This window comes from Anoplopoma fimbria, chromosome 15 (genome assembly GCF_027596085.1).
Source record: "Anoplopoma fimbria isolate UVic2021 breed Golden Eagle Sablefish chromosome 15, Afim_UVic_2022, whole genome shotgun sequence".
NCBI lineage: Eukaryota > Metazoa > Chordata > Actinopteri > Perciformes > Anoplopomatidae > Anoplopoma > Anoplopoma fimbria.
Genome location: NC_072463.1, coordinates 18,634,054 through 18,659,702, shown reverse-complemented (window position 1 = coordinate 18,659,702; position 25,649 = coordinate 18,634,054). Strand labels below are relative to the sequence as shown.

Sequence of the window (25,649 nt, the reverse complement as noted above, 5' to 3'; positions counted from 1 at the left end):
AGAAACCTGGATACTGTCATGTACACGGTGCGTTCAATCATTTTTCTGTAAGTTTCATGTAAAAATGACTTATATGATCAAAACCAGACAAAAGACTGGGGTGTAAACATATTCAGTAAATCTTACTTGGAAAAATAAAGTTAATAAACACATAAGTAAAAGTAAAGTTTATTAAGAGCTATTCATCACAACAACAAATGATGCAGAGAGAAAATTGATATGCTGGTGCTGCCTGTTGTGTCTTTTCATTGTCATCAGATCTTTTGTTCCAGTTAAAGAGTAAATTAAGTTGTTTTTTTTATTGAGCTGCAACACACCTAAATCTCAGAGTGAAAGCTTTATTACCCACCACGTGCTGATGTGTGACAGATGGAGTCATTGTCTCGATTTAGCCTGGAGACTCTGATAACCCATTTTTGCAGCTACATTTTTCTTGCTACATTTATTCCTACTTTCGATCTCATTAAGAGAAAAGAAAAGAGACAGTGGGTACCAAACAAAAGCTTTTAGTGATATCCTTTCATTTGGAAGATATTTGTCACCGTATTAAGGTATTTTTTATGGGTGAAAAGCAAGAAAAATAGAGAGTTAAAAGAAAATAATTTCCGATTGATTAAACCTATGGTCTACAGGACATAAAAAAAACAGCATTTTGGCTTAATGACTACCCAAATAGCTTCCTCTATGACCAGCACCTCAAAATTAAATTAAATGTCACACAGAGCTAATTGAATCTTCTACTCTTCCACAGTTATGCTCAGACTAAAGGTTATGTAACAGTTTGGAAGAAGTCAGGGTCAGGGATCAAAAGGCACATCTAACCCAGGAAGACGTCTCCATAGAAGCACCCTCCCTCCACCTTGGTGTCTCCAGCCTGGTCGACCAGTTCGGGATAGTGGGCCCCCACACAGACATTGACGGCCTCCCTCACCTCTGCTGGCTGAGACCTCAGTTTCTGATTGTGGTCCTTCAGGGCCTCCTGATTGAGCTGCCGACAAAAGGGGCCAAAGCTTAGTTAGAGGTTACAGGCTCGTCAAAAGGATACATTGACATTTTCATAGATTATTTTTTCTCTGCCAGGTTCTCACCGTAATCTTTAGATAGTGGATTTGTGTATTGGCACAAGTCAAACTAAAGATTACCTAACCTCAAGCTAGGGAACTGGCTTGAACCCAGTGGACTGATTTTAAGCTAGAGCGATGATGAGCTATTTTTAGGATGTTTAATAACGTGACAATGTGCCTGTAATAGGCAGAAAAGTCTCTGCACTCAATCACTGATGTTAAATACATGCAGCAAAGAGCTTGCATTTTGAAAGAAAGACATTATCCTCATTTGTTCCTTAATCTCTTAAATTCCTCCCACTGTTCTCTCAATATCAAAAAACTGTATTTGTAAACTAATACTATTGGTGAGACATAAGAAGCAAACCATCCATCTGGCATTTACGCGTCAATATCTAAACTATCTAGCACCTCTTTTCTCAATATTAACTGCCAAGATTTGACCAATTCAAAGCAACGCATTGTCACAAAAATTGCTCTGACATCATTTGCAGCGGTGGGAGCTTTGACTGTACTTTCTCAACTGCCTAAACTGGATGTGTCACTCTGAAACATTACGTATGATCACAGAGTGGACAGATGGCTACGGTTGACAATGAATATGAAAAAGCCGGGATTTGCCGCTGGCATAGTTTGAACTTGCTTGTATTGATCACTTATGAACCACCTTGTGGGGACCCACAGTGTCTCCCATCCATCGCGCAAGTCAATGTGATGGTTACCAATCATCAGGGTTTGCAGTGCTGAACATTTGCTGACTGGTAAAACTGTCATCGGTCTACTTTTCTTAGCCTTCACAGATCTGCTAAAGGGACTTTTAGGTCCTAGTTTATCTCCTGCGTTCCATAGTTTTTTTTCAACAAGGGGTTACAAGTCATTGCAACGACCTCCTAAATGATTAGTGTACCCTGGTGTTAGTGTGTGTACCTGATTAGTCAGTGTCTTGATCTCCTCCAGCGTCGCAGACTGTTTCTTCATCAGAGCCTCTTGCTGTGAGCTGCAATCTGAAGACTGTCACAATACAGCAGAGCACAGCACAACATGTGGCTACTGTAAAAACACGATCGATCTGTGGTTTGAGTCTATATGAGTGTGTGTGAATGCGGTATCCAGTGAGTGAGAGATAAAGACGGTTTTCATGTATACAAGCAGTTCTGCTCATGTTTCTCCCTGTGTGTGTGTGTGTATATCTAGAGAGGAATGCACCCAGGGGATGCAACCTGAGCAAGACAATCAATACAGTTAAGTCACAACAGGTTGGACCTGTCCAGCTCGGTTACACAGTCCTTATTCAATACTGAGGCCTTGCTGATTAAACAAGTGATTGTGTTATAAATAGCTGCCGTAATATATGGGCAAATGCTAATTAAGTAAATCAAAATTAGCTGCAATGGGACCTTAAAGGGCAGAGGTGTGAGTGGAGTTTGCTACTATCCAGATCAAGTCGATCAGAGTGAAATGGCTGTGTCTTTAGCTCAGATACAACGGGGTCTGACTCTTGATGAGCCAACAGAGGAACAAGAGCGGAGCCCAGTGAGTCATTGACCACACATGGATTAGTCTGCTCCCTGTAAACAGCCTCTGAGTAATAGACAAGCCTGGCCTATGGTCAGGGCCCACTGCACTTTCCTCCGTGGGTAAAAGGGTGTGTGTGTGTGTGTGTGTGTGTGTGTGTGTGTGTGTGTGTGTGTGTGTGTGTGTGTGTGTGTGTGTGTGTGTGTGTTTGTCTATGTGGGTGGTTTGTGGCTGAATGGGTGTGCATGCTCAGGTGTCTGTGAGTGTACTTACAATTCAGCATTGTGTGCTTGTCTGTAGGCAAACACCTGGGTGAATGTGAGCATGTGTTCAGATGTATGAAAGGAAAGTGCGGTAACATGCCCATTTCTTCCACATTTGGGTCAATTCATTAGATGCTTGCTGTCTTTTCGTAACCATAGGTACTCAGTTTAATGCGTGTTGAACAAGCCAGTGGATTTGAAGTGTGAGCTGTGACATTGATACTGTTTAAGGTACATGTGCAGTGATGCATGTGAGCATGTAGCCTCAGACTTGCTATTCCCCTTTAAAAGAATAGTTTGACATTTTGAGATGTATGCTTATTCGCTGGCCAAGAGTTAGATGAAAACGTATCCACTCTCATTCTGTCCTTTAAATTTGCAGCCATGTACAGCCAACCATGCTGCTCAGTGGATTTTGTTACCTTTGGACAGATCCAGGCTAGGTGTTTCACCCAGTTTGAGTCTTTATGCTAAGCTAAGCTAACCAGCTGCTAGCTCCAGCTTCATACTTTTTGCAGACATTGAGATCGTTATCAATCTTCTCAGCTAACTCTTGGCTCGAAGGCAAATTAGTGCATTTCCAAAATTACTTTTGTAATTGTTACACGCATGCTCAAAAAGCCTGCTACTTTCAATGAATAAGATATTACTTACTGCACCGTCAGACTGACTAGGCTCGTCCAACACCTCTGTGCTCATTGCCTTTTTCAGCCTAAGAGAGGAGATTTATTATTTTCAATTAGTGCTGTTGTACATACTGTTAAAAATTAATCAAATCAAGCCAGACTTAGTGTAATGGCATGTGGCAGAAGGGTAAGCTCATTTGTCTTCTTATATTTCTTTTACTCGTTTGGACAACAAGCTGTAACACAGTGAGAGGAATGACAATAAATGGAAACACACAAGATGACAGAATGCGAGGTCATGCTGTGAACTCACTTTGCTTTCTCTGAGGATGAACATTTTGAGAGTGTCTTCTTCTTATTCTCTTTGGGTTCACTGCAAAAGACAAAAAGTGAGGACTCCTGCTTGAATGAAATAAATGAAAAATGAAAAATGTAGCTATAAACAACCTTAACCCTTCATACAGAGCTGCTGGGCTGTGTGTCTCTGAGGTGACCTTTTCTTTACAGTGACGGGGAGGCTTAAATGTGATGCTATAGTGTCTGTGTGGACAGGTAGATTACCATGGCAGCCTTCACTTCCCTACTGCTGTTTAAACACCTGTTGGATAATGCTTGTCCTGAGATAACCATCTGCCAGCTGCGGACTTGGGATAACACACACATACACATCCAGGACACCACAAGCCAGCCAAGGACATTGGAAGACACACACATTGAGGTTATTTATTCATTACTTGATGGTATTGTCTTTGAAAAATGTCAAGTTTCACCTCAGATGACACACACATACAGACTCACACAGTGTCACATCAGAGTCTCAAGGCACAGATTGGATGGACTCAGCAAAGCCCTCTGCACTCTGAGTGTGTACAGCATGTCCTAAAATGTGTTGTATGTGTGCTCACACCTCTCCAGGGTCTTCAGTTCAATGGTGTGCCTCTCTGTGGCCATCTCAAACAGTTTGGCCAGTCTCTGTCACAAATAAGAAAGAAGTGACACAATCGCAGTCAAGATAGAGCTAGAAATGAGACTTGAGTGGCTCTAAATAACAATGTCCATGCAGTGTGTGATTAAAGTCTCTCTCCGAACAAAAGTTCAGTCCTCTGTTGTTAATTTGCATGAACTTTGGCTTTAGGTTTAATGAGAACACTTGGTCCAAGACCTGTGGGATGCTAACCTCACTCCACAGCACTTCTGCAGTACAGTCTGTCTACACTCAGGCTAATGAGGTGGTAACCCTTAAAAAAAACATGATGGATCCTTTAGTTTCATACAGAACAAAAAATTGTGCCACAGTCACTGCAGAACAGAGACACCTCACTGAGAGCCAGTTTCCTGTATCAGTGTCTCGTGGGTTTCGCAAATGCCCTGCCCCATTAGGAGCCTAGCAGCAGGTCCTGATTCTATTAACTCTGATGGGAGAAGTGAACAGATTATTTCGCTACATAGTCATCAAAAGTAAATATGGGGACTGTTTTTTGGGTCACATTTCTTCGGAACATTCTGACTCTGACATTTTTCAGATGGACAAATTGTTCGAAAATGTACTTTATTTTAGATCTTTCTTCGTCTCAGCATCACACTCTGGTAACTTATGTTTGTGTTTGCCTAGCTAATTCATTTTTATAATGCTAAATATGTCTGTTAGCTGTGTACATATCTAATGTTAGCAGAAGAAAATATAAATACAATATGAAAATATAACCCAATCTGCTTTCATCCATCCGCACGATGTCGACAACTCTTCCAAACAAGGTAGGGAGATGACGGGGAGAGTCGAATACGTCAAGAGCCCGCCCAATTAGGAGACAGGAAGTCTAGACCATTTCAAACTATTGGCAGAATTTGTAATGGGGCACTTTGTTATAGAGTATCTTTACTGAGCACAGAAAGGCCCCGCTTTTGCTACACAGATGAGCTTACTTCCGATCAGGCAGCAAAAGACTAATGGACCACTCAGACTTTTGAGGATGATAAAAAGTATTTCCATCTTTTACTTGAGCAAAAATATCAATGCCATAATGAAATGTTATTTGGTCCAGATGGAACAAATCTTTAGTTTAAAGATGATCTTTTTAGCATTTTTGTCACCTTTATTTGATAGATGATAGTGTAGAGGCAGACTGGAAACGGGAGGAGAGAGAGGGTTATGACATGCAACAAAGTTTCCCCAGTTGTAACGTTGTGCTTATCTGGCATCTGTTCTAACAATTCAGCCCTCAATGGTGGAGCCAATTTTATTATACTGATGGGTAATTTATTCTCAAACAATGAATCATATTTTTTATGTTTTTTATGCAAATCTTTATTTGGAAATGAACTAGCAAAGTTGAAATGGCGAATTTGTTTGCAAGAAGTTGCTTATTTACACATCCAGCTGTAACAGAGCAACATTATCATTTATTTGGCCACTTGGCAAATATAGTTCTAATATTTACTACATGTGACGCATTTCATATAAAATATAGTCATTCAACCCCTTCTTAAAATAAGAATATGGATTACTGCAGTTTTAAGTACCTGAGTAAATGTACTGATTTACTTTCCATCACAATGTTATTATATTTTTTTATAATGGAGAAACAGAATATTTAATGATGTTAGTGGAATTTAAACATAAACCTGTATTTAACTCACCTCTGTTGCAAACTGCTCTTTCTTCTTCCTCAACTGATCACACTGCTCCGTCCACAGAGCTTGCAGCTCAACCTGCATTTTTTCCTTCTGTTCCTGCACCCGCTCCGTCTTCACGCTGGAGTCATCGGTGTTTTCCGCTCCCCTGGAGGAAACATAACGTGAAACAACATGACAGGACATATGCAAAGGGAGATGGAGTTTATTGACTAACAGACATAAACCTTCCACATACAGAAATTAAAGTGCAACTGAGTGGTTACTGGAAATCCTTTGCAGCAATGCTCATTTGGCCTTGAATAACATGCTTGTCCTGAAAGATTAGCGTTGAGGGCTGTACACCAAAGGCGATGCAGCCAATATTCATTTGGTTGTTCCCTTCATCCTCTAATATTCTGCTTCAGCTGGAAAAACACATTAGTCGTGGAATATTCTCCGTGCTTCTAAATATAATCTCATTAATGACACTGACCAAAACAACAACAACTTCATTAGTGGGTAAGTATTAATACGCTGTTGGATTCATGGCTACTTCGTAGGAAACTGACCAGTCTTTGGTGAGAGACTTAACATAAACAATTGGACAGATCGATCTTATTACATGACACCCCTCCTCTACAAACACTATCTAATTGTCTTTTGTCAACCTTTTTTTCTTTTCTCCTACCATATTTCATCTAGAAACTGACTCCGTTAACAAATGAAAAAAAGAAAGAAAGAATCTCCTCACTCCTTTTTCTTAACAGAGGTCTTCTTCTTGATGGCCTTGAACGTGTCAGAGTATTTCTGTATCAGATCCTCTCCTTTTTTCTGATACTTCTTCTCTGCGTCTTTCATGTCTCTCTCTTGACGCTTGAGGACCTTCAGATAGTTCTTGTGCTGTGTCAGTTCTTCTGTAGTCACAGTTGAAGGCTCTGCAGCATAAACACACAGGGTTGTGTTGTGAGAATCCTCCTACTTGTGTCAGCAGTGGATATGCATTTTCGGAAGATTTATTCAACAAAAAAAGTAAAAATTTGTCAAAGTTTTCCTCTTTACCTACAGTGCAATGATAAAATGGAAACTGTGATGAGTGCAAAACAAGAAGCACTTGGTGTTACCTCCGCTGGATTTCGGCGGCTGAGATGAGTCAACTGATTCGGCAGACTTGGGCGATGCACTTGCTGGACTGGGTAAGGGCACAGCCACAGGCTCTTCAGCAGCACTTTCAGCTTTGGCGCCTGGTTTATCCTCTGAAGCAGGCTCAGGGTCTGTACTGGAGTCTTTCACCGGCTCCTCTTTGGTTTCAGGAGATGCCTCTGGCTCTTGAACTGCTTCCTTCTCAGGAGCTGCCTCCTCAGGGGCTGGAGAGGATTCGGGAAGGGTTTCAGGTGTGGCGCTTCCTGGGTCCGGGGCCGGATCTTCAGCAGCAGTGTTGTCAGGAGTTTGAGGAGGTTCTGCTGCAGGTTGTTGAGTGTCTGACTTGTTCTCAGTCTCTTCTTTAGCTTCTTCTGAGCTTGCCTCTGGAGCAGACTCTGGTGATTGGTCACTGGAGTCAACTATTGGTGTAGGTTCCAATGCTTCCATTTCTACTGGAGGAGGAAACATTCATATTCAGCTTCTTAATTCAGCACTAAAGAACTATTACAAGAACAACAGTGAAGCTCAGTATCTTTAAAAAATAAACTTTTAACTGTGTCCCATTCACAAGCTTAATTACCTGCAGCAGGGGCTTCACTTTCCTTAGCTTTGTCCGTGACGGTTTGGACCACGAGAGGCAACTCATAGGGAGAAATGAAGTCAGAGGATGACTGCGTGGGCACAAAAAGGACAAGAACCTCACAATCTAACAACGCTGGTCATCTTCCAGGAAGTGAATTAGTGCTGTTAAGGATTCAAGGGAGAACTGAGAACATCACTGATGTGTCAATTTTAAAAGATGATGGCTGAACCAAGTGTCCTCTGGCTGCTTTTTTATTACCTCCTTTGGGGCCTTTGTGGTCTTCTCTGCTCCCTTTGTTGGATTGAAAAGGGCATCTGTGAAATCTGATGTAGAAAAATATGTCAATAATGCACTTTAACCATATAAAAATGTGTGCCAAAGAAACTGAAATGCTACCAAGCTCCACAAATACAAACTAAATCAGTCTTCCACCTGACTGTCACTGTGAAAACATTGAGCATTTAAATGGAGCAGAAGCTTTTTCTTTTGCAAAAAACCCAAAGAGGAAAAAGCCAAGCACCTGCGAAGGCTGCAGGGATGTAGTCCTTGACCTCGATGTACACAAAGAGGGCAGGCAGAGTGAGCGGCATGTTGCTCTCACTGCGCAGGCAGATGTGATGGAAACCTGCGGGCCATAAAACATACCTCTTTGGATTCAAAACAAGGCAGCAGAAGCTGGCTAAAACGTGTCAGCAAACATTCTGAGTCCTTGGATGACTCAGTGGTGTTTTTTGTAGATTATATTAGGCATGAAGTGAGGTGGGTTTTTTTTCTCAGTTTCACTAACCTGACTGGATGGCATCAAGTGGGATGATCCTGTGTCCCAAGAATTTACCGTTCTCTTCATGGACTACCATTCTTAGAGATGCCATTGCTGGGAGCAGGATCTGATGCATCATAACAACAACAAATATATTAAGACCCCCAACACCGTCAGCAACACAAAGCTGAGCTCATTGGCTGAGTTTGATTACTGACACACACCTTCTCGAAAACAAAAGGTTCCTCATTCCACACTGGGTTGATGGCGTTGGGTGTGGTGGCCCATTTGGTGCGATATTTCTTCTTGGGGTCTCCCGGCAGCCCAATAACCTCCACCTCGACTCCAGTTTTCACGTTCTTGTCAGACAGAAACTGGCCTGAGTAGATCTAGTGAGACGGGGGAATAATAATATTACAATAACAAACATATATGAAGAAGATGAGGGTATGGATGCTTTTGTGTGGACACGTGTTCAGGACACAGTGGGTATAAATATAGCTCATGTTTTACCTCATGCAGAGCGTGCTGAATACCAGGAACCATATATCAATCTCAGCAGGAAGCTTGTATTATTACTGACTATTCATCCACACACAAACGCAGTCTTCCCAAGTCTATTGAGGCTAATTAAGTGCTCAATTTAGAAAAGCAAAAACAGCTCCCATATTGCATCAGTTTCCCTGCATGCAACACCATAAATGATGCAGCTTTAGTGTATGAAAGATTTTACCTTTTTTAAAGTACTTTGTAGATAGTTTACACCAATATTATTTGCCAAACACACAAGAATGATGGTTAAAGTGAGAGAAGCATAATAACAACAAGGCTGTGAACCTGCCTTTATGGTTAGTGTGCTTGCCACAACCGTGTCAATCCTGTCACAGAAAGGGTCAAACTTTTTGTCACTGCGACACAACACATCGTGCTTGAGCAGGTAGCCGGTTCTGCCGTTGAATTCAAAAAGAGCCATGTTCAGCTGCATGGGGAAATCTGAAAATAGACACAAAACAGCCCATTCATGCCCCCTCTCTTCAACACATGGAGGAGCAGTGAGCATTAGGGACGCAAAGCTCCTCACAGCACAAAGAGGTGCAACACTGACATGCTGTGGGGAAAAACAGAACCTCAGGTTTAAAAATATAGCAGAGCCTGACATTTAAAATGTCAGACTCTGGTGGGGATTTAAGAAAAACAGTGAATGGTTACACCTCCTTGTGTAGTGCAGCACATTTTAAGTGGTTATCTGTGTATTGTGTGTTCATTTATACCCATCGTCTGGTAGTTGAGCGCCACCATCTGGCAGCCTACATTCCAAAAAGGCTGTGGGCTGTAGTTGGATGAGTCCATTCTTGTTCCTTTGGGGTAAATCCTGCTCATCTGCCTCTTATTGTATCTGAGAGAGATGGTTTAGGAAGTTTTATACCTCTGTAGTTGTACGTGAACCAGAGACTCATGAGGCAGCATAGAGAAACATATTTTTCTCAAATGTTGTGCCATTTAAAAAATATATATATCAGCCCATCGAATACAGTTTTCCATATTTTAGAGCGTGTACAATCCTAAAGGATACTCAACAAACTCAACAGCAGTCTTGGCAATCATTGCCTCCCCTTTGGTCTCCACAAAAGATGAGATGGCGTAGCTCTTATTTTTCTCTTTGAAGAAAGAAGAAGAATTGCAAAACTCACTTTGACTTTGTGTTTGTTTACCTCTGAAGTATGTTGTGAAAAAAAAAGTGTGTTGGTTAAATTTACGGAGCGAAGACTTACTTCTGGCGTTGTCAAAAGAGATGAATTTATTGGGCTGGATGTAGTTGACCAGGGACGACATGGCCTCATAGGCTGTGACTTCTTGTCCAGCTGTGCCCTGTGGGGGATTGACAGGAAGTTAACTGATGCTTGAGCTGTTTTAGTTGGAATGATGTATAGCAATAAAACAGTCATCGTAACCGCACACTCTACCTCATCTGACGTCTTCATTTTCTCCTCATCCTGTTCCTCTGTGTCCTCTTGTTCCTCAGTGTCCTCCACAGCTGCGTCCGCTTCTGGTTAAACATATAAATATAATGTCAATGACACCTAAAACACTACTAACCACGCCTATTTTTGAAATGTAATCTGATTTGACTTGAGGTTCATCTAGTCCACCTTGGTTCTCCTGGGGGCTTGGTGCCGGGTTGGCAGGATCCTGGGAAGTGGAGTTTGGATCCTGGGTGGGTGAAGCGGTGGTTGTGGTCTGGTCGGTTGCTGCTGTGCTGGTTTTCTTAGCTTGGGTCGGTTTGTCATGGCTGCCCTTCTTGTTCTTGATGAGGATCTTACCCATGAGCTCAGAAGGGCTGGGGATCTGCTGGCCCGGCTTCAGCTGCAAGGTTCAGATAAACAGAAAGATTCCTTAAACTAACAAATCAAGGTCATTTCCTCAGTACTGTCTTTGGGAATGTGGAGATATTAAAGGAAAAGTTTTGGTTTGATATTATCATCTGCCTCTTTAGAGAATAACTACTTTTTGAATATTTTGAAGTCATTTACATTTTATTTTACATATGTTAGGTACATTTTTTGATTTTTTTCCCTCCATTATCTCCAAGAAGCCTCATTGAAGGGGAATCAGGACAGGATGAAAAACATAAAAATAACTTGTTAAACAGTTTTTAGGCAAAAAATCATTCAAATCAATCGCAGAATTATATTCCTGTCGGTTTAGAAAGGGCTTTAAATGTGCATTAAGATCATCATGTCAAGAGCTGGAGTGGCTGCGGCCTGGTGGGAGATCACACACACATATTTTTGGACTTTTCAAGATATTGGCAAATCATACAAAAGGAAATTAAGATATAGAGTTGCTGATACGTCCATTTTACTTTTTATAAGGTAATAACCACAAAACTTAGAAGACAACAATCAGACATTATTACTGAGATACCTTCTTCTAATTACCCTCTATAAAAACATAACTGCAAGATTACAAGAAAAAACAGATGAATTCCTGATGATAGTTTATTTATGTATACATGTCTCTGAGGAGTAAAAAATAAAAAGTAATTTAATCAGAAAATAAAATGAGCAGACTGCATTTCTTAGGGGTTAGGGTCATTTTGAGTCATGAGGCATTTCAGGGCTACGGAACCGATATTAATTTCAGAGCATTTTGTCGTGTCTTTGACTCAGGAATACAAACAGACAAACACCCCTCCAAACAACACACACACACACACACACACACAGCTGAGAAGAGGTGAACAGGCGTTGGCTGTTGCTATAATTTAGTTGGATGGGTATTGGAGCCAATGATGGTCATAACTCACTGAGATAAGGAAGAGGACAAACATGAAACCTGACCTTTCCATTTATTGCCTTTATGACACAGACACATACAATACGATAATCCTTAATCTAATTTATCAAACAAAGTGTTCTGTTTAGCAAACCCTCCATTTATAACTTGATCTAACTCTATTATTTTGACAGCGAGCTGTGTTGTAGCGCTGTACTCACAGGGTATTTGTCCAGCGGATCTGTTAGCAGGGCATCACCAAATATGGTTTTACAGTAGTTGGCCATCTTCTCCTGCTGTTTCACCCTGGAACAAAACAGAGTAACACCTGTTACTGTCTGCTGTTACTGCCAGAACAAATGGTTCAATTACATCCTCAATATGTTCCATCAATATTCCATTTGGGATAATGGCATCCAAACATTATTATATTTTGGTTAATAATATTACATAGCGGGAGCTCATGTAGAAGCTCAGGTCTTACGAGTCGACGTGGTTCTCGAATGAGAGGATCAGGGGATACTGTGAGGTCTTGAAGGCGCTCTCTGCGATGGCCTCAATCACATCCTGTCATCAAAAAGGCATTTATGTAGAGTTTTATTTGAATTAGATTGCGATTAAATGGGCAAGAGAGCTATAGAAAATAAAAATAAGCTGATAACACAGCAAACACTTAAAAACATGGGTAAAAATATATAAAATCATGGAAGTAGCACAAAAGCATGAGATCAACAGACTGCTTCTATGTAGAGGCCCTGAAGCAAGCTCCAGCCCATTCACATCTAAAGGCTGGCAGTAAACTGAACTGAGGTGTTGTGTCTGGGACACTGAGGCTGTGGAGCTCCGGCTGCCCTTAAATGGAAGTGTTGAGAGTGGGAGGATGACAGGTTCGCCTGACTGTGTGTGTGTGTGTGTGTGTGTGTGTGTGTGTGTGTGTGTGTGTGTGTGTGTGTGTTGTGTGTGTGTGTGTGTGTGTGTGTGTGTGTGTGTGTGTGTGTGTATGTGTGTGTTTCAGTGTTACTGTTTATTTTTCAGCCTTCACACTCTTTTACTCTTTATTGTGCACCTGGACATGAATGAAAGGTAATCAGTGAATTTTAAAGGCTTTCATTTAATTTATAGACATACTGTGGCACTCTTTGAAGAAAGAGAGTACTGTGGCACTCTCTGAACAGCTTCAGGCGAGTGTATTCATGAAGATGTCATGCAATCTGTGTTCACAGGAAACTAGAACTTGGCAATTAAGGCCCAAGATTTACAACATAAAGGGACTACTGGACGTTGGTTGGACTTGCACAAAAAGTTGTTTTGTATGACCTATACCGATTCATTTTCCGGGTTCAATAGTATTCTACTATAGGTATATGTATAAGTGTACAAGTCCAAAAACTATTAAATAATATTCTAACCTAAATCAATCCAATATTGAAGAGTGGTTTGTATTCATAATCCGTCTTTAAAAAGGAGACTAATTAAATGTGTGACTGTTTATGATCCCATAGCTATATTGCATGATTTATCTTTAAAAAGTAGGTGTTGGGATGATGCCGAAATTGGATTAAATAGTCTATGATAGAAATTGAAAAAGAGGTAAAAGAAAAAACTTCCATTATAGCTAACTGGGCTACAATGTACATTGAACACTTTTGAGATGGTCCATAATTTGAGCTTTTCAGCTTCCTGTTTACAATCAAGTTGATTGAGTTGTGAGATTTAAGGATTCACTATCTGTTCACAAGGTAAAAATCTGTTCAGACCCCATTTTCTGTTCATATCCATGTCAAATGTGAAGATCAGTGTAGGAGACCCCGACCGAAGGCATGCCCAAAACTACGTTAAACCACCTTGAAGAGTATCTCAGTTGTCATGGTGAAGCCGTGAGTAATGATGGGCTCTTCTTCTGGAGGTTTGCCCTTCCAGCAGTCCAGCTCCAGACAGCGGCAGCCGGACAGCAGACACTGACGATACATCTCTGGAGAGGACACGCCTGAGAACTGACCGGCTGCAGAGTGACAGACAGAAAAACACGCCCTTAATGACCCTCAGGTATTGAGTTGATCACGTATGAGATGTTCTGAGCTAAAAACAAAGTGGTGCATGTGACCTGTCAGGTATGTGTTGTGGGAGGACTTGATGAAGTAGTGGGGTATCGGTTGGGTCATGTCGTTACTCTTGGCCAGGCTGTCCTGCATGACAACTGATGTCTCGGACCCCATCAGAAAAAATAAGAGACCCTCTGGAGAAATCAGACCTGCAGGTGGACACGTTGAAGTATTTAAAACAAATGAACAAAATGTTCCAGCCGCCATATAACAAACTTATCATCAATGAATCTCACTTCTGTTTGAATTGGAGGAGCAGGGTTCATATTTGTCCATCAGAGCCTTGATCTGGTCCTGTCGCAGACGTGGGAACAGCTCCTCGTTGAGCCGAGAGTCCCTCTGTTTCTCGTTGAGGAACTTGGCGAAATTCTCCTTTGTCATGGTGGGTTTGTTGGAGCTGCAGGGCACAGTGAGGCGCGACAATCATATGAGCGCTGCATGTAATGTTGTTTCCACCAATTACGCCCAAACACCTGCACCCTGAGCCTGCACCACTGGAATCATTGCTCTACCAAATTAGAATATGTACTTTCTGGCTTCATAACTAGCTGTGGCATTTACAAGATAAAAATAATTATTAGAATAATATATGATAGTAGTTAATAGATGAGTATTTGGAAAAGCTACAAGCTGTATGAAGATAGGTCGACTCACTAAGAAGTGAATATCTCATAGATCTCAGGCCGAGGGCAGAGGTTTGACAGAAAGGCCTTGAACGCAACCTCAGTGAAGACATCAGGCTTTATGGTGTCATACTGAAAAAAATAAATGTTATCTACATCATTTAAAAAATAACAAACATTTGACCCAATCTATGTTCGCAGTGGTATCTTTTTATATACTTTAAAATATCAGTAACAAACACCAAGACATTATGGAGAGCAGTTTCAAAAAATCTCAAAAGGATTTAGAGAGTAGACAACCAACAAACCATAATGTCTATATATTTTCTAACCTTTCCTTTAGGGAGGTGTGCTGATGCTAAGGCACTTTCCACCCTCTTCTTATCCGCAGGGAACATCTTGTAAATACTGAAAAAAACACAGTGAAACATTGATTAAGAAGTGTGGAAATCTACCGTGCAAACTAACTTCTGCGTGCCATCCTTTCATGAACTGTGACCTACTTTTTCACTGGGATCTTGCCGTCCTTGTTGGTGTGAAGAGAAATGCGGGAATACCTAAGATTGAGCACAATTGCTTAGCTTTACCACATTATTCTGTGTCATAAAAGGAGAAATTAAATGGTGTCGTGTTCACTCGGCAACAATACAAGCTGAACTGTCAGATGACATCATGTTCACTCACATCTTCTCCAGGAAGACGTATCTGCACGCATTGTTTCTTGCAGCATTGTAGGCGATTGCAAGGATGTCAGTTGCCCAGTTCTAATGTGCATTTAAATACAAAAAAAAGAGGGATATTACGTTCAATGTCAACATGAATTGTTTTTGTCATTATAGTATATTTTAAATGGACACAAAGTCACCACTAGAGGGCATTAACATTATAGTACCTCAGGAGCTGAGAGTAGTGCATGTTGCATTTCAACAAAGCACAAATTTCATTACAGTTGATTAAATCCGGAAATTGGAGTCATAAAGTCTAATAATGACTAAAGGGGAGACCTGAGGGCGCCTTATTGGGGGGAAGCAAAGGCTCTTTGTATGGCTCATGGTCGTGTTTGAACAATCAGAGTAGACAGAAAAGGAGGATTGTAAACGGCTTAAGGACAGACAGAGTGTCAATAAGACTCACAGTCAGTGCATACACATTACCTGGGTCACTTTCTCCTTAGAGGCAAAGAAGTTATGGTAGGTCAGATTCACTGTGTCGGGACCCGAGACGATGGTCAGAGTTTTGGCGAGATGGTTGCTGTCAGGGAAGTCCATGTTGAACACGTTGCGGACCTTGGTGTGCTGTGAAAGGCAAAAGAGAGAAAATATGTGGTTGTAGTCAATTAGAATTAATTGGCTCAAAATATATGGTGGCATTGTTTAAGCTAATTATTTATTCATTTGTTCACCCTCTGTTTGCTTAAAGAAGTAAAATCATGTTGGCAGCTCTAGTTCGACACATGCAAATTTGCTGACGAAGGCATGCAAACATATGCACACAGACACACAGACACACACACACACACACACACACACACACACACACACACACACACACACACACACACACACACACACACACACACACACACACACTGAGACACACTCACACATCCATGTACAAAACAAACAGCAGCAGGAAGACCAGTGTATTAGGTACTACCTTCCTCTGTCCGCTACTCTACAATCAATCACTTCTCTAATACTTTCAGAAGTGCAGAGCACATTAGCACTGGAGCTGCCCACCCCCCAAAAAAATTGTTTTTCAGGGGCCCAAGGGGAAGACGTGCTTCCAACATTACCCCAGCTGGGATGATGCAGTGCTCTGTTCTTTCCCTGAGGGGAACAGTTTTCAGATTTCACCTTTGAACCCTCTGTGAGGGATGACGATGGCTGCATACTGTAACTCTCTGTGGAGGCCAGCGAGGAAAAAGCGCTGCAGGAGTCAGATTTTGACTAAAAAACCAGGCAAGCTCACTCACAGAAATCTCAGTTCATGACTCAGTGTGTGGTACGGTGTGTGTTTACTCTTGTGTATGTGTGCGTCTGTGTGTTTCTATAGTGGGGGAGTAGCCTGGGTGCATGTGTCCACTGCTGTTTTTGCAATGCAAATATGCCTCTTGTACTAATGGCCAAACTAAGGGCTTGACACCCTATTTGCATGACTGCAGAGATTCTTATATAACAAACACACCACTTTGACCTAATTGGACTAGAGAGCAGGTTACTACATTAAATAAAACTACTGTACTCACTTTGGGAAGTTTTGCATATTTTCCTGTTCTGGTATCTCTGACAGTAGCAACATCCAGAAATGTTGTCTCCTAGAAACAAGAATCAGAGAATAATCTCAATTCAACATGTAGGCGCCAGTCCAAATGTGGATTCAGATACAAGTCATCCTTTGGCAAGGTGCAAAAACTATGAGATTTACTGTGTTTGTGTGGAGAATATTTGACTGCAATGTCTGGAAACATCACGTAGGAAACTGCTTTTTCATTTAAAATTCCCACAAACGCTTTAAAGTCAACAACAGCAGGATTGAGCCCAGACACATGAGGCACACATTTCATGTAGGCTTCACTGGTTTTGTGATGTGGCGGAAACCAGAAGGTGCCTCGGTACTGTGTGTGTGTGATGGAGAGAGAGCCGAAGCAGTCCTCTTCATCAAGTGCATTATAGTTCAGCTGCACAGTGGTGAGCCCACATCAGCACCAATCAATAATCTCCACAAGCTACTTGGACTGGAATGCAGATATCCCACAGCTTTGGCAGATCCCAATGTAATGCACATTACACACACCCTGAAATTAGTCATACATGACCACCTCTATTCATCATGTGCTTTAATATGTCAGGTTGTGTTTGTCTGATGCCTAAAACCTCTGACTTGTAGGACAAGGGATTGTTTTTCCTTTTCCTAAATCTAGATATTGATTACCTTGCTCTGGTTGATCCAGTAAATGTAAAAACCTTTCGGGTCCATCTTCATGGTGATAGGAACGGTCTTTGTGGAGTCCTGGATGAAGACAAGGGAATTAGCTCTCACAAATTATTATATATATTTTTGAGTTTAAACCTCAGGAACAGAGCTATTTGATGATGATGTGTTGATGTTAGATAAGTAGATAATGAATGCTGTACTCATATTTTCCACAACAGTTCATTCATTCAACATCCGTGTTACTACAGTGGGATTCAAATGAAACTTACATGTCACTCATTAGGCAATGAAAAATAAAAAACGCACTTATATATTTTTGCCTGGTATTTAATGATACAGCTCAGATACTTTTGAAATATCCACTCACCTCTGACCACTTGGTAAATCTTTCTCCTTTGACCAGGTAGTCTTTGACCTCTGGTTGCTCCAGAAAGTGTCTTTTCTTATTCATTTTGCCCTTCTAGGGTGACTTTTGTGACAGCTCAATGCTATGACTGAAATATATCCACCATGTTCAAAACTCTTGATTAGCTTATGCCTCCATCTGAATCCAAAAAACACACTGAAGGAAGTTTGGTGCATAGCCTCTGACTGTACTCAGGACACACCCCGGGAAATATGCATTGCAAATTTAGTTTGCAAAAAAACAAACACGTAACTTGACTAAAGGTGAATGTGACGCTTTCCAGCTACCTTGAATCAGAACTCTAGATTGAGTAGTATTGGAAATTATATTAAGGGTTAATTCACCTCAATTTCAAAAAGACACATTTTAATATTTGAATTGTATTTTCTCTAGTTGTAAGCTATCTGTGTGTGATTTCTGCACTCCAGGGCAAGGGAGGTGAAACGATTTTTGTTAGTGGCGCTTGATGTCTTGATTAAAGAGAAACCTTTTCCATTAAAATGTGCTTCTGTTGAATTTATGTAATAAATATTACCATGTATATATCTGTATACACGTATTTGTATATGTATCTATTATTATTATTATTATTTTGTGAGCATCAGAAACAAAACTTTACCTGCTTCCATTGTATAGGGGTGAAGTCAGAAATCTCACACATCTCAAAACCTGGTAAATATATTCAAAAGTATCTGGCGAGTCCCCACTGGGGATAAGTGAGAAAATGTTTTTCTTGTAGTTGAACTGTACCTTTAATAAGTGATTTTCACACCTTTCCCCACCAGTATTCTGAGTTGCCATTTGCTACAGCATATTGATTTTTATTAACATCATGACACATAAATGTGGGTTGGTCTTGGGATTATTTTCTTTCATAAATAAAACCCCATCATGATCTTAAATAACCTGTGTCTGTGGTGGTTTACACTCATTCGTCCCCTGACTGGCTTAACGTTTGCATTAGATATTGCACCATCTTAAGGTTTATTTGAATGATATACAAATGACCAGAAATCTTTTGTTTAAACAGCAGTCGGTGTCCTTTCTCCAGTAATAAATGACACTACATTATGACCCTGGACAGGTGGTTGTGGCAGGATTTGATCAAATAATAAGCTGATGAGTAAATTCAAGGTGAGAAGCTGTTAATGTAGGATATGAAACTGTATGTTGTGCTGCAAGCTGCAATTATTTACATAGAACAAGGAAACAATCAAATAAGGTAAAAACAATCAGTCAAAAGAACATTCTGCTCTTAAGACTGCATTACATCTTGGTTCCTTCATTTCTAGTGTGATTGTTTCCATGTTTAATGTTGCAGCCATACTGTAAAAACCCCCACATAACAGTTGACCGTCATCATCCTCCATAAATTATGGTAATAGAACAATCAATCTGTCTCTAAACACCTGTATGTGTGTATTTTGGTTCTGTGGGAGGAGTGCTTGTCTCACCTGTCACATACTTATCACCTTCTATGCTGACGGCTACACCTGTTACAGCAGGACTTTCTGCACAGTTAAGAAGTCTGGTTTTGCCAGGTAAGACTATGAACTTCACCTGCAGTCAGTCACCCTGTAGGATGTTACAAGGCACATAATGATGCAGTGTTTATAAATGGCTGGATGTTAGATAAAAGGAAAGTCATGGAGGGTAAAATCAACTTAAAATCATTTTTGTGGTTATTTTAGGATGACATATGTAGCTGATATGAGCCAAAGTAATTTCATTGTTTTTGCAGGGTATGATAATTCCCAACTGGAGTTTAACACACAACACTTTTTAAAATTTGGCCCCGTCCTTAACCTATTTCACCTCTGCAGCTTCCCAGGGGACATGCGCAATGACAAATCCGGGAGCTGTCCATTGTGCTGAAATATCAAACGTCTGATGTGTCGTTGGTAGTGCTTCACAAGTGTATCGTGGAATTTGATAAGCGTCACATAATTCAGAAATTTCGGCTGGAATTGAATTAATCCCCACTTTATTTGCTCATTGCACATATCTAACATGCATCGTTCCCACTTGGGTGCGCGCATTGTAAGGTAAACACTTCGCAGCGTCACTCGGACCATGTGAATATGATGTGTGTGTGTGTGTGTGTGTGTGTGTGTGTGTGTGTGTGTGTGTGTGTGTGTGTGTGTGTGTGTGTGTGTGTGTGTGTGTGTGTGTGTGTGTGTGTGTGTGTGTGTGTGTGTGCTGCTTCTTTAAGAGCCATCGCCCGCCCCCCTCTCTCCTGTATTTTTAGCTGAGCCAGCCACTTCATTTGCTGGATAAGACAGACAGTTGTGTACCGTATGATCTCACTTAATCGCTTAATAAATCAAATATTATACTGCGTAGCCTGTTTTGCCGTAGGCCTACAGCCAGCTGTTCCCTGGAAACGTCACATAGGGGAGACATCTGTCCCGTCGCTGTCGGATGCTGAGACGCTCAACCAGCCTGTGGATGCTTGATGTCCGTTATGAAACGCGATGCTGCACTGGCGACAGAGCATTAGGCACGGAGCTTTGGAGAGCAAATGAATTACAAGAAATCAATTTAGCTGCCAAATACTCCCGTGGTGCGGACGGTTCAAGGTGGTCCTTTCTCCCCGGCCCTCTGCTTCCTGTCTTCTCTTGGCTTGTGGATAACGAGTAGCCTTCAAGACGGAGGGGGTGGTGGAGCATCGAGGGAAAAACAGGGGCAATATGAGAGAGCGGGACTTCATGCCCAATATGGAGAGGGGCAAACCTGCCACTTACACGGGGGACAAAAAGGCTAAGATGGCTGCTAAGACTAACAAGAAGTGGGTGAGATTAGCCACTGTTTTTGCATATGTATTGTCCGTGTCTTTAGCAGCCATTATCCTGGCAATTTACTACAGCCTCATCTGGAAACCAACCAGTGCATCCTCATCTGCGGGGAAGCCAGGAGTGCCCGAGGAGGTCACCCCCACCGCAAACATCTCAACTAATATGTCCACCAGCAGCAATGTCTCGGAGTGGAACTCTACACAGAGTGGACTGTTGTCTCTCAACCGCTCCAGGCAGGTGACCACCAGCCCGTACAGCCGTGCGTTTCAATGGGACGACAGAGCCGACACCGCGGCCGTCCCCGGAGCAGACACCGCGCACCCGCAGCAGAAGGACGGACTGTACGCCGAGCGATCGGACACGTTGGAGAGACAAACGCACGCGTCTCAGGACGGGAAGAGCACCGGGGAGTCTGAGGACGAGGAGGTGGAGGAGGAGGTGGAGATGGAGGCGCGCAGACTGGGCGACGGGGCGACTGGAGAAAGCGACCCGGACCAGGCGGCCGCAGATGCCGCCTCAACTCCAACATCCGCGCCGAGCCGGGCCGGCCTGAGAGGAGACTGATCGGGCCTCATCCCCTATCCGCCACGACCCCCCTCTCTCTCCCTCTCTCATAAACTAACCCTTCAAGGATTGTTTTCCAGAATCAGTGCCGCGGGTCGGATCACACACAGGTCTTCACTTTAAACTCATTTCGCAGAGCCTCTCATGGATGCTAAACTGCACATTTTTAACTGCCATCTTTCTCTGAGAAGAGGAGACGTCGCTTCTTCGGTGAACACTGTTACCCCCCCTCCAACACTAACTATGCGGTTTTTTTTTCCCGTTTTTATTTGAGGCCATCTGTATGCCTTAAATCAGTGTGTGTCTACTTTACCTCGGACAGTAACCTGCCTGTGGACAACACTGGTATAGATGTTTTGTTAAACTCGGGCTCGAGAGATGCGTTTGGTTTTGCAGGACATACATATTTCTCGCAGGCATTCAGCGCTAAACATCACTGCCATTCATCGGCTAGTCCAAATCAATACTGTATTTTTGCATTTTTAACATAGGTTGTATTGATTATTTCATGGATCAAATCCGGATTTGGAGTAGAAGAACCTGCATTATTGAGTTATGCTCAGGTATGTGCATATAACCATGTAAATGTATTGTGTATTTTGGTTATGTACATATAGAGCAGGCATACATCTTTTGGGCCTAGATGAACTTTTAGTGTAATTAGATGATTTTTATTAAAGGTACAGTATGTATAAAAGGTATAACTCTATCACAAGGTACAAATAAACATCCTTAGAAAATGATTCAGTTGGTTTTGTTATAGATCTATGTAAATCATGAATTATTAGCTGACATTGACCTGTATGTAAGAACCCAGAATGGATCATATATATTTAAATAAATGTTAGGTTTTTCCTAACATCTTACGTTTTATTAAAAAAATGAAAAGTCAGATGGTATTAAAATAACTGGTTCACTTAAAGCTATTGGTCAGGTAAAGTATAAGGTGGCAAACCCACATTTATTGGTTGATATGAAGAGCTGGGTTCAACAGAAAGGATAATAGCACAAAGAGCACTCAGTTCATGTCATCCTTGTGAGCTGGACATCTAATCTAATCAAGGTGGAGGCACTTTAATTACCTTCCAGTGAACCGTCCAACGTTTGATCAGAGGGACTGTCTGCTCCTCATGGAAAGATAAGCATTCAACTCCCAGTCTGCCACAGTTCAGTCACTGCATCTCTCACTGAAACGACTTCACACAGTCACATGTGTTGAACTGTAAAGTGGAAATAAGACCTACCACAACGTGCGCCCTCTCAGCAGCATGTGAGGGAGGTGCATCGATTTGAGAGCTCTGTTGTTGCGCTGTGCAAAACAGAGAAGAACACATTACACAATACGGCTTAGTGCTATTTTGATCCAACTCTCTCTGAAAAACATTGTTTGGTTTCTGTGCTGGCGGTGACAAGAATCATTCACTATCACGTTGAAAATAAAAAACAATTGATAACCGTTGAGCAGCCAGTAACTCAGAGATGTTGCACTTTGATGTAAACAGTGATGCCTGCACTGCTGTGCCAATATGACAGATTTTCAGAACCAAAGCCAAGGTATGTGTCTGGTGAGCTAAACAGTTCATTCATCAGGGACATCACGGCACAAGACACAAACAACCCCCATCATCACAACATAAACAGAAAATGTAATACAGAGTGTGCATTACACAGTGACAGGCCTCTCAATGCTGCAGTGGCCTCTGTATATCAGAGGGCCTTGACAGATGTGATTCTAACACCTCTAATGGCTTCTTGTGATATATGAGAGGAGTTTGGACCGACCTATTGATGTAGGAGTTCATCAGGACTGACAGTTATCGCTGGAGGCTGCGACTGAGTCAGGACACAGCATCTGACCTTTGACCCCTTGAACCCGGTCACCCAGGCTGATAATTAAACTATCTGATGTGAAATCAGTCATATGTTTCGTAAAGGGTTCAATATGGAATATATTTTGCGGCCCCACCAGGCAATGCATCACATGGTTTCTTTAAACAGGAAAGTCAAAAAATACATTAAATTTATCAAATCATTAAAAAAATATCTAAAAGATGCGTACCCTGACCTTTTTTAATAATACAATAGCTTTGAAACAGAGGCAGTTTCAGCTGTACTTGTTACTTTAATGCCAGTTATCTTAAGGAAAAGGTAAACCATTGTATCATCCACCACATGATGTTCTGGTAAAAAAAATCCCCAGATCACATCCAGTCCTTCACCCTCCTTAAAAAAACCAGAATCTATGAAAATGCAAAATTTTTCATTTCGAAAATTTCAAAAGCTTTACTCATCCATGTGTGTGGGCTGGAGGTTTCAAGTTCCCACACTGGTTAAAGCTTCCCACTGGACGTTCAATTGCTGCCAAACTGGTTGTGATGTTATCAAATCGCATTACACATCTTAAACTCCGATTTAGGATGACCAGATAAATTTCCCCCTTTAAACCCTTCCAGTATCAAACTCTGCGCATACGTCATTCTGGGAAGCTCAAACATTCCAGAGAAGTAACAAGATAAAGAAAACATATTTGAGCGGATGAGGATTTTAAAGTTCTGTTTTTCAGAAACTACTTTCCTCATCAGAGTTGACATGTTTTGGGTGACGCACTACAACCAAGAGACCTTTCCAACAAAGCCGGAGGAACTAAAGGCCTTTTTAGACTTAATTACCTTAGATTTTTTTTATATCAATGCAATATTTAATTTAGAATAGATTGCACTGTCAAATAATGGCAAATTAATGATGGAACACATGTAAAAATCTATCCTGATGTGACACTAGATTGCTTACTTTAACTGAATTCAAAATAAAATAAATCACATTCTGCCTTTGTTTACACGGATAATGCTAACTAAAAGGACTGACCTCAGATCAATATGACAGACAGCACACAGTCACCTTGTCAGAACAGTCTCCTGTTTCCAAGCTGCGAGGTCAGGGGTTGCTTGATCAGGGCAGCTGCTGAGGCGGGGTTGTTACATCCTGAACCCTGGCATGGCCGGGCTGATGACGCACACACTCAGTGGGAACTGCCAACCTCTCTGAGAGAGGTTCTGTCAGGGTCGCAGGGCCGGGCCAGACCTCGCTTCCACTTAGCCTACATCCATCAACTGTAATGAAACACCCTAGAGCCTACGGCTGTCCCCTCACTGTGTTTTTGGCTAATACATGCCATCATAGACCTTGGAAGAACATCATAATAGCAATTCAGATTTTAAAGGTGATAAATGTGGTTGCTCAGAGGTGCATGAAGCAAAAAAAGAATCTTGACTTCTGAGTATAAAATTACCCGGGTCTTCCTGAGATCTTGATGTAGCATTGATGTACCCTTCGCCATGGTGGTAGAGGGGAATGGCTGGCAGATCTTGTTCTGGGACCTTCATTTCAGGGATCTTCAATCCAGCGATCTAGAGACCTTGTATTGGTTTGATCGCCATCAACTTCAAATCAAGTAAAAGAAAACTGAATGCAGACATTGACATGCCCAGAATTATTTATTCACCAATTGCCTTTCTGATTTGTCAAGACTTTATTGACTTCAACAGCCTACCTATAATGTAAATTGTACAACATATTTTAAATTAACTTTACAATAAATTATTTTGAGTATATTTATGTTTATTTTCTACCTTAATCTAACATGCAACGTTACTTAATAAATTAAAGTAAACAATGTTACAAAACAATGTATGCAGTGTTGACTTGAAGCAATATCATAATGTAATCTGTTTTTTTTTTTTATTAAATTCACCATACCAATTCAATTTAATAATGCTACCTGACAAAACACAGGTTTAGTACCTTTATCAGGTGGACAATTGATAAATGCCAATTTTGTTACCTCTGGGACTATTACCATGAAATACAGTGTGACCCAGCCTCTGAGCAGTGAAGGCTGTCTAGCCTCTGAACTCACAGACCCGCGCTCTGATTGGCTAAGGCACTTCCGTGTTGTTAAGTCTTTGTGAGCTTGATTACATTCAGCTCTTCTATGCTTTTTAATCAGCAAGACAAGCTCCTTCAAAGTGCACTTGACAAAATCCACTTAAATCCTCCAAAACAGCATACAGGAATCATTTCACTAATATCAACACCACCTCTGTAGTAACATTATAGACTATTGTGTCAGACCCTTCAAACTATTAGCTAGCATAGCACCAATGTGAAGCAGGGTGTGTTTTATAATAGAATTTAACCTTCTGGGCCATGTTAGAAAAAAGGGAATTACTGTTCATTTTCAAGGACAATGTGTCTCCTGTACTCACTGTGCAGTAGGTCACAGGCCCAAAATCTTAAAGTGGCAAAAGTCTGCTATGGAGATAGCCTTGGGAGGAGATAATTAAAGTAGTAACACTTATGGGAGGTCCCACCTGTAGGGCTGA

The 25,649-nt window shown here is 41.4% G+C and overlaps 2 protein-coding genes across 2 annotated transcripts; one reads left to right on the top strand and one right to left on the bottom strand.

Annotated features, from left to right (window-relative positions):
- Positions 1 to 117: 117 nt before the first annotated feature.
- Positions 118 to 17,953, bottom strand: plcb2 (phospholipase C, beta 2). The gene is made up of 32 exons (XM_054613263.1): positions 17,870 to 17,953; positions 17,500 to 17,577; positions 16,814 to 16,882; positions 15,720 to 15,860; positions 15,250 to 15,329; positions 15,069 to 15,122; positions 14,898 to 14,973; positions 14,597 to 14,697; positions 14,179 to 14,339; positions 13,945 to 14,091; positions 13,685 to 13,842; positions 12,325 to 12,407; positions 12,062 to 12,146; positions 10,715 to 10,928; positions 10,529 to 10,608; positions 10,337 to 10,433; positions 10,138 to 10,222; positions 9,836 to 9,960; positions 9,406 to 9,557; positions 8,789 to 8,953; positions 8,592 to 8,691; positions 8,325 to 8,429; positions 8,063 to 8,127; positions 7,802 to 7,892; positions 7,203 to 7,673; positions 6,833 to 7,016; positions 6,106 to 6,247; positions 4,376 to 4,440; positions 3,782 to 3,841; positions 3,497 to 3,554; positions 1,992 to 2,075; positions 118 to 988 (listed from the first exon to the last, which is right to left on the bottom strand). The coding sequence occupies exons 1-32, from the start codon at positions 17,951 to 17,953 to the stop codon at positions 818 to 820; spliced, it is 3,831 nt and encodes a 1,276-aa protein (XP_054469238.1). The 3' UTR covers positions 118 to 817.
- Positions 17,954 to 20,185: 2,232 nt separating this feature from the next.
- On the top strand, positions 20,186 to 22,010 carry LOC129103810 (putative transmembrane protein INAFM2). The gene has a single exon (XM_054614414.1). The coding sequence runs from the start codon at positions 20,599 to 20,601 to the stop codon at positions 21,265 to 21,267; it is 669 nt and encodes a 222-aa protein (XP_054470389.1). The 5' UTR covers positions 20,186 to 20,598; the 3' UTR covers positions 21,268 to 22,010.
- Positions 22,011 to 25,649: the final 3,639 nt, after the last annotated feature.

Bases quoted from the DNA above. Each gene is read 5' to 3' on its own strand.
- plcb2 (XM_054613263.1), bottom strand. From the start codon at position 17,953: ATGAATAAGAAAAGACACTTTCTGGAGCAACCAGAGGTCAAAGACTAC. The intron at 16,883-17,499 runs GTAATCAATATC...TCTTGTTTCTAG, and splicing joins ACTGGATCAACCAGAGCAAG to GAGACAACATTTCTGGATGT. The intron at 8,128-8,324 runs GTGCTTGGCTTT...TTTCTACATCAG, and splicing joins CATCCCTGCAGCCTTCGCAG to ATTTCACAGATGCCCTTTTC.
- LOC129103810 (XM_054614414.1), top strand. From the start codon at position 20,599: ATGAGAGAGCGGGACTTCATGCCCAATATGGAGAGGGGCAAACCTGCC.